Source organism: Nipponia nippon, unplaced genomic scaffold (assembly GCF_047370975.1).
Source record: "Nipponia nippon isolate SJK-2023a ecotype South Korea unplaced genomic scaffold, ASM4737097v1 scaffold_3, whole genome shotgun sequence".
Lineage (NCBI taxonomy): Eukaryota > Metazoa > Chordata > Aves > Pelecaniformes > Threskiornithidae > Nipponia > Nipponia nippon.
The window spans coordinates 25,156,437-25,165,844 of NW_028262347.1; the positions used below are offsets into that span (position 1 = coordinate 25,156,437).

A 9,408-nucleotide genomic window follows, 5' to 3' on the forward strand; every position below is an offset into this window, starting at 1 on the left:
CCAGAAAAAATGCAATATAAAGTTACAACACAATTATTCTCAAATCTTACTCACTGTGCAAAACTCACCGTGCAAAACTCACCCTTTAAATTAGCAGTGAGGCCATAAAGATAAGACTTAATACAAGGCCAACTGGATCTTCAAATGAACACCATGTTTAAACTTTCTTTTTACTGCTATTTTCTCCGACTCTATCTCAAGTCCCTTGAGTTTTCTACTTTCCGTCAGTATTTTACAGCTTTTTTTGCTTTATTAACTGATCAGATTAACTCAGAAATTACCTATTTGCCATATTCTATTACAGTGATCCTTATTTTTGATTCTGCAGTTAATTAGCTATTTTAAACACAATTTCTTGGTCAAACCAATTTCACAGCTAAAACTCACAGAAGGTATATGCATGCTTCTGCTTATTAAACAAATTCCAGAATACTTATGACTACTCCCTGAAGTAGAAAGTTATCAACCTCAGGAAGACTTGACTGATAAATACATGCACATACAACCCTTTAATACACTGATTTTGCTAATATATATATATAATATTCTAATTGTTTATAAGCTTCTGCATTATTTCTAAACTAGACCCTATTCCCAGACATAAGAATGCCTACTGTTACACACTGCATCACTCGGAAGGTATTTATTTTTACATATATGTTGCAGAAAAATAGAATTCATGTACTAGAAAATTCTGCAAACCCTAAACATACATGTTTCATGAAAGAATGACAGAAGCGGACACATATTCAAATCACATCTACTACACAAAAATCCCATCTTGAGTGGACATATACAGCTTTGTCTCCAAGTACATATCACACAAAATTGCTCTCGGCACCTGCCAAGCTGAAGCTTTAAGGCATGCCGCAATTGTTTGACTCATGAAAGGGAGCTTTGAAACCAACTCTGAACCTTGGACTCTGCAAAACATTTTGGAAAATAAAACATATCAAAAACTGTAATAGTTCTGAGAACTCATTACTGGCAGTTAGTTAGCTATCGCTCGGCAAAAATCAGTTAATTTCAAGTACTGTCACCAGCCATACAGAACACATCGAACAAATGCGTACTGAATCTTTACTAGAAACGTGCTGAAAATATAAATGCAACACACAGCACTTACGACTTGTGTGTGATGCATTTCTAGTAACACGTTTCAACAGACCGTCCCTCATTCAGAAACTTCTAAGTTCTGCAAATTGACCATAAGCCGTCTTTAGCAATTGCATGTAGACAACTTCACTAACAGAAAACGTTTGTGTTTAAAAGGGGACATTCAGATCTATGTGTCTTGTAGGTGCAGCGAAGCACGAACTGTGGCGTACTGCTATAGCACACCCAGCCCATCTAAGGGCACTGGGCTCCGAGACTTGGGTTGCCTTCGGATCGGACACCGCTCCTGAGGAAACACTGCGCACGGGCCGGGCTCTGACGGTTTCAGGGGCACGGATCTCGGAGAGCAGGCCCGGCAGCCTCCGGGGCCAGGCCAGGCCAGGCCAGGCCAGGCCAGGCCGCCCTCCGCCGAGGCTGGGCAGCCCGGCCCCACACGGGCGGCTCTGCAGCAAGGGCCTGGCCGCCTGCCCCCCACCCAGGCAGACAGGAGGCCTTCTCCAGAGGGGGAGACCCCGCCGAGCCGAGCCGAGCCGAGCCGGGCCGGGCCGGGCCGGGCCGGGCCGGGCCGGGCCGGGCCGGGCCCAACCTCCGCCGCCGAGCACGACGCGATCTCAGCCCAACGCCGCCGCTCCGCACCTGCGCACCCCCCGTCCCGTCCCGCCCCGCCCCGCCCCGCCCCGCCCTCCGACAGCGCAGGCCCGGCCCGCTTCGTTCAACGCCGCCGGCCGATGCGCCTGCGGCGCATGCGCAGCCCCGCGTCCTCCGCCGTGTCCTCTAACCCCGCCCGCGGTGGCTGGCGGGGCGGGGCGGAGCGGAGCGGGGTGTTCGCCGCAGCACAGCCATGGCGGGGGCGCTGAGGAGGGTGAGGCGCCTCGTCCTGCGTGGGGGGCTCCCTCCCCGCCGTGCCCTGCCCCGGCGGGTGTCGGCGGAGGGGGCAGGGGGCGGCCGAGCGGCGGGGCGAGAGGGAGTGGGGCGCCTTGCGAGGAAAGGGCGCGTAGGGCCCGGCTCCGCTCCCCGCCCCGCCCCGCCGGGGAGGTCGGGCCCAGCACCAGGTGCCCGCGGGGCAGCGGCGGCCGTTAGCCGGGGGCGGGCCCGTCGTGTGGGGAGGCGGGAGGCGGGAGGCGGGTGAGCCGGAGCTCGCCCCGCCGGGCGGGCTTTCCAGCGGCTGCTTTGTAACGCGAGCTGCTGCCTCTCTGTCCTGCGCTCCGGCCCCGCTTCCTGCGGGCCAAAACACTGCAGATCTGCGGGATCACGCCTCTGCGGTGGGAGGCGGAGGCTCACGGCGCAGAACGGTGCCTGCCAGGTGCACGTTGAGCCAAAACAAAATAGTCAGATAGCATGGAAACAGATGCTTAGGGATATTAAATACGTTTGTGCTCTCTCTGCAGACCACTGGACTTGTAGGACTGGCTGTGGCTGAGAACCCTCATGAGGTACGTCACGTCTTGTTCTGTAGTCAATGGGAATTGTCAGTGAGATCCAAGCTTTTCGTTGTGTATTTGTGTGTGTAGGTACGCTGCATACCTTAAAGCAGTGCCACCGTAATGAAAGTGTATAAATGTTCCAAAGTGATAAAGGAAGAAAATTAATTCTTAAAGGTTTAATTCATATCATTAGTAGTTATTTTGCACGTGTACTTTTTGTTGCACGTGCTGATTTCAGCAACCTACTTTGTGTAAATACTTTTATGAATCAATATTTGATTTCTCTCGTCTCCAGTGCAAAAGAGAGCACAAGTCTTACAAGGAGAGGCTGAGGGAACTGGGGTTGCTTAGTTTGGAGAAGAGGAGGCTGAGGGGAGACCTTATTGCTCTCTACAACTTCCTGAAAGGAGGTTGTAGCGAGGTGGGGGTCGGTCTCTTCTCCCAAGTAACTAGTGACAGGATGAGAGGAAGCGGCCTCAAGCTGCGCCAGGGGAAGTTTAGGTTGGATATTAGAAAAATTTCTTTGCCGAAAGGGTTGTCAAGCATTGGACCAGGCTGCCCAGGGAAGTGGTTGAGTCCCCATCCCTGGAGGTATTTAAAAGACAGGTAAACGTGGTGCTTGAGGACATGGTTTAGTGGTGGACTTGGCAGTGCTAGGTTAACGGTTGGACTCGATGATCTTAAGGGTCTTTTCCAACCTTAATGATTCTATGATTCTATAAAATAAAAGCAAAGGACTCTTTAAATTCAGTTTTTCATAAATGTAATTTCTATTTCACAGGCATACCGATTTTTGCTGCCTTGCTATGTTGTGTTTCCAACAAGTACTGAAATAAATTAGACCTATAGTAAGGGGATAGGCTAGTCTTACATGATAGAGGCTAACCAAGTGGTACAGAGCCACATCAAGGCCCTGTGATGGCAAGCACTGTTGAGACTGGAATACTTCAGTGGTTCTTGGGAACCACATTAGGTGGTTCTTGTAGCAATTTGGTACTTTCTTTTTACCTCCTTAGGCCCAGTAGTGAAAGTATGTTTGCCGTATCTTGCTTGCCTATTCAGGAGGCACGAGCTTTGAAAGGACTTCAGTAATTCTTTAATTTCTCCACTTTGAAATTTCCCACTGTGCAGCAATTCTATTTCAGAAATGCTTTTGCCACCAGTAGTTAGGAATACTATCAGAAAGAACTATTAAGAAAATCATTATTGTTCTGTAGAAATGATTCTAGCTCAGTCTACAGCCTTGTCAGACACCTTCTGGGTGAACTTACTAAATTTTAGTTTTTTCAGTGACCTGAAGCAAAGAATGAAGAAATCAACCATGCTTTAGTTGATGCCAGTCCCCTTTCTGTTTCCTGTTTTTTCTTCTTTGTATTTCTTTGACTGCAGTGTTCTTCTATTTCTTATTGTTCCTATAGGACATCTATTCCTCTTCAGTTAGATACAGTTACCCAGCCGACATATGGCCCAAAAGCTGCAATTTCTTCACCCCAATGTGTCATTTATCACTGCATTTAAATCCAGCAATAAAAGTTTCAGGGTTTAGCTTAATTTAAGTGTCTGTCACTCAGAACTTTGCACCCGCATGAGGAGAAGTGCAAAAAAAATATAATCTCGTTATGCTTTGGTAGTTTATGTGCTTCTTTGTATCTTTCCCAGGTAATTTGTCAGAAACTGATGGTTTAGACATGAATTTGCCTCATTTTTTAAAAGTATGGTTAATTTTAGAAACACAGTTTTTATTGTTTCCGTTTTGCATGAAATGTACTTCAGATTGCAACTTGCTTTTTTTTTTTTTTCTTCCCCCCTTTTTTTTTTTCTTTGAGGAATCTGACAGTGGTAACTTCCCAGTCCTGATAAATCCCAGAGTTCTGTGGTTGAGACAGTTATTTTGTTAATCCCACACTTCTGGATTGAATACCATAACCCTCTATATTTTATGTATAAACAGTTAGCTGGTAGATTAAGTAGGGCAAGAAGTTAAATAATTCTAGTTATGTATTTTAACCATGTCTTATGATCATTTCAGCGCCTGCGAATACTGTACACAAAAATCCTTGGTGTCCTGCAAAACATTCCCAAAGATGCAGCATATAGGAAATACACTGAGCAGATTGTAAACCAGCGATTTAATTTGGTGCAAACGGTAAGTACAGTACTGTTTCATAAATGTTACACATGAAAAAAGATTTTTAGGATGAGAGGAATGATTTTCAAAATGACTGACTGCTTTTCAGGAGTATATGTAACTTTCAGGTATCAGTTCAGAAATAATTGAAGTCTTGAGGTTTATTTTTGTTACTGACTGGAATATTTTGATGGTATATTAAAAAGAATTGTTAACTTCTTACTGATGTTTTCTGTGAAAATTAGAAGAAAACATAGGTTTTTTTAAGATTTCTAGAACAGTGGTAATTGCCATACACTTGCACAAAAAACGCATGTGCTCTTGCCAGTGTAGTATCTTAGCACAATCCTTGCCTTTGACATTTTAAAACACTTTTTGGTACATTAAACTACGCAATACTGGTATTGTGTATTTAAGGTGATAACTGGAAGGTTGCATATCATTTTACAAAAAGCTAAGATCAAAATTGTCTTTCAAGATACATGCTAAAGCCCTTAGCTGCTAATGCTTCTTTGGATGTCATTAAATAGTACTCGTTTTTTGTATTTATCCTTGAGAGTTTGATGTTTGTTTTCCAATAAGAAAAGTGTGTGAGATTTCTTTGATAATGTAAAATGACAGAAGCCAGCTAATTTGATGGTAGTTTTGAGGAAGACTAGAGCATGATCTGGTTAAATTATCATTTTCATGCTTTATCTGGGCTTTCTACTTCTCAGTAAAACTAAACATTTATTTATATGTATCTGAATACACAGGAGACTGATGTGCAAAAACTAGAGGACAAACTGAATAGTGGTCGCATAGAAGAAGTCATTGTACAGGTAAAGCGGGGAAATTTAAGGTTAGGTACAAAAGGGAGCGGTGGTTTTCAGTGGTCCTTTGGCTGAGCTTCTGTTCCGAAAACTGGCAGTTTTCCCTATCTTCCTTGGCTGCAAAACAAACAATCAAACAGGAAAAAAATATCTGAAAGTGAATTGTCATATAGTGATTGGGATGACCATGCTAAAAGCTAACACAATTACACGTTTACTGCATTACGCTTACATATATACCATGTATACTTACATTGCTTCTTACGGAATCTAAATCAATGGGAAGGGCAGAAGATTATTGAATAATATTGGGGGATAATCCAAATAGGCTGGAAAATATCATGAAGTTGTCATTGGGAATGACTAGGTGAACAGACTGCTTGGGTATTTGGAGGTGATTCAGTATGGGTTTTTTTAAAAACAAAAATCAAAGCCTCCAAAACACACAGTTCCTTTTGATATTTATAGATGAAATTTGTGGTAGTTTCTGACCGTGATGGGTAGTGACATCACTGAGATAATGACCTGAAATAGAGATAATTTAATGCTTTGGCAATCGTATAGAAGTTAAGAATTTGTGTATGGTGTTTATTAACAGGCTGAAAATGAGCTTTCCCTGGCAAGAAAAATGATACAGTGGAAACCATGGGAGCCTCTAGTTGAAGAACCTCCTTCTGACCAGTGGAGATGGCCAATATAATTTTCAAAATGGTGTAACCTCTTGAAAGTAAAAAAAAAAAAAGTTAATTATTAACCTAGTGTTACTGACAGTTGTCTTTAAATTAAAGATAACAACTTCGTAAAAACATGTTTTGTCCTAATGTCCTCTTGTATTTAGCAATCTAAAGACTGCTTCCAATTTCTTGGAAAAATGGTTTTAAGAAAATTCTTCTCAGCTGTTGCACAACCTTTGGTTTATTTCCTTTTGTAATTTATTATCAACAGGGTATTTGTACTTCATTCTGAGTTAGTTTTATAATTTGTATTTGTATGTTAACAAATACAGATATTATAGGCCATTTGAAATCAAAATCAAAGTTGTAGAAAAGTACGATCCCACCCTTCTCTCCCACCTTTGGTTGTGTATTTTTGCCAGCCACTGCCAGTGTCTTTATGACCACGCAGGTACTGAGATCAGGGGTCTGATGTAACGAAAACTAGGCTTACCAAAAATACCAGCTTTTTAGTTTTCAGCTGAATTGCTGTCTCAAACTGGCTGACTTTGCTGCCCACATAAACACTCATTCTGACTCGGGGGAAGCGCTGGGAAGACCCAAGATTGGAGGGGTGAGAGGGAGAAGGAAGACTCCCCCTTATGGTGACAGCAGGAACAGGTTTCTTGGTTAGCAGGTAGGTTATCATACTTGGCATAATACACACGGCACAAACCCTAGTACCAGGGTCTTACAAAGGCTTTGTATATGAACATGCATACTTTATAGGTTTATTTGTATATTATTGATTCAGACCTTGAATATTACTTAGTAATATGAAAAAAAAAAATAGTGGATCTATCTTGACACATCTGGTAGGTTCTTTCAAACATTTAAATGGAAACAATGCCTGCCTGTTCTGAAAACTGTTTACAGATTTAAGCTTATAAGCCCCAATTAAAATATAGAAACTAGATCCAAGGATACTGTGCGAGTTTGCCTTTGCTCACATTTTTTTCAGTACCATTAATAAAGTTCTTGCAAGTTTAAAGATAAGAATATAGCTGTATGACAAAAAACTGCAGTTTGTTAAACATTTATGGTAGAGTACCACTGCACTACATTACATACTTTGTCATAGCTGTTTTTTCATAGTTATTAGGCCTATAAGTTTACCTGTGACATCATTATTATTAATGATTAATTACATCTTATGTAATATTTTATACAATCAAGGTATTAGGGGAGTAGGACAGTAGAAGAGAAAAACAGTAAGTATACCTAGGATATTGACTCTAGCAACTATTTTCACTGCATTCTTTAGCATTGCTTTTTTCAACTATTATTACTGTAATTACAGAAAATTTGAGATTTTTGAAAATTGAAAAAAATGGAAAGTATTTTGCTTCATTGGTTGGTTCTGAAGGCTTTTTCAGTCTTGAAAAAGGTAAAAGCTGGTCTCTTCTGAGATACTACCACTAGATGGCATTCCAGAAGAGAACTTTGCTGAAGTTAACAAACACAATTTTCACATGAGAAATATTAAAGGGTTACAAACTTGAATGAGGGCGAACGATGTCAGAGGAGAAACGAAGATGAATGGTTTTAGGTAGTAAGTATTGAGCTGATGCTTATTTTTGATTTTGCTTCCTCTCACAAAAAACCCTGAAGTCTAGTATGAGTGATCCTGGCATGCAGTACCTGGGGGGGGAAGTTGCCAGAACACGGTGACAACTATTGGAATTCTTTCTACTCTTTCGTAACTGAGACATTAGTTGAAGTCTCTTTTTGCTCAGTTATTTTCTCCACTTCTAAAGCCGTACTTGTCATGTGACTTACAATAGCTCTCCTATAAGCTCCTGAGTTGTGTTGCAGGGGAGAGGAAGCCTTTTATTTCTTGGCCCATTGCTGCTGAAATTTGATATCTGGTCTTTTAAAGCTGAGTTTCACTGATCAAATGCGTACTCGCATCTTCTGTCTTTCACAAATTCACAAATACGTCCTCGGTACAGGCCCTAATATAAGTTGTTTACTACCTTGAGGTGATTTTTTTTTTTTAGCGCTGTATTTCCTGATTTATATTCTCAGTGATTTTTCTGGTCTATAAGTGTTTCTTTCATGTGACTCAAAATAGGATCATTTTATAAATCTTTCTATCCAAAACACTGGGTTAGCCTCCACAAATGCTTTAATTTAGGAATCAGTTAACTTGAGTCTTAAGAAGGTTCTACTGAAGCGAACTCTAAGAATCATTAATAAGGATTTTTCAGCTTTCTGAGCTTTTTATCAAATTCTCAGAACATGTTACGATTTATTTTCATTATTTTATCAGTGGTTAAATTTGGTTTCATTACCTTGTAAATTAATCATTGTGCTACATAAGATTACTAAATTAATTAGTATTATGTTGTAGCATCAACTTCAAACAGTTATTGAGAACAAAGAGAGGAAAGAAAATGGATTGCAGTTTTGAGATGTGACAGCGTATGCCTTTTGTACAGTGTTGTGTAGTTCACGTCATCCTTGTTCCTGGCTAATTTAAAAATACATCTTTGCTAAGAAGAGAAACAGTAATTTTTACCTCGCTATTAACTCTGTAACTATATATCTGATATTTAAATCCACACTGTAGCAACAAAACAGTAGGCATATTTTACAGGCAAGAGAATCTATTTTAGGAGTACTATGTTGCAAATAATTTATTTTAAGATGAATATGCTAGCAGGGCATAATTTGAAGACTGACTGTAATGATTTTTCTTGATTTTTCTCCATTAACTATGTTGGAAATACATGATGATGCTTTATCATTATCCACTGTAATATGGTAAGGTAAATCACTGCAAGCCTTAGAGCTAACAAACTTTAGATCTTTAAAACACTTTGAGATTGTCTGATTGAAGTCATTATGCGAATGAAAATCATCCTGTCTGCAAGGATGGCACCTAATAGAGACAGAGCCTGTTAAAGGAGAAAAACAGCTTTTGGATTGCCAGGTAGCAGCAGTACGGAGGTTTTTGTTATTCCTGACGTGCTATCTGTGCTGCTTACCCTGTTTTGAGTGGCTGTGGTCTGAACAGGACACCATTTTAATCTTTGACATAATTTCTGATTGTGCTCAAACGGAGATGAGTGAAAGCTGCTTGCATATATGCTATTTCATTAGAAAAAAAAAAAAAGAAAAATCATCTTGCAAACTGAAAATGAGTTTGAATGTTTAATCCAGTTGACTATATAATAGTGACAAAGTGACACACAATGACATAGTATTCTATA

The 9,408-nt window shown here is 40.9% G+C and overlaps 1 protein-coding gene across 1 annotated transcript; it reads left to right on the plus strand.

The window, feature by feature from the left end:
• Positions 1-1,859: 1,859 nt before the first annotated feature.
• NDUFA5 (NADH:ubiquinone oxidoreductase subunit A5) lies at positions 1,860-6,288 on the plus strand. Its single transcript, XM_087766705.1, has 5 exons — positions 1,860-1,978; positions 2,505-2,549; positions 4,570-4,686; positions 5,424-5,489; positions 6,079-6,288. The coding sequence occupies exons 1-5, from the start codon at positions 1,958-1,960 to the stop codon at positions 6,178-6,180; spliced, it is 351 nt and encodes a 116-aa protein (XP_087622831.1). The 5' UTR covers positions 1,860-1,957; the 3' UTR covers positions 6,181-6,288.
• The last annotated feature ends 3,120 nt before the right edge of the window (positions 6,289-9,408 follow it).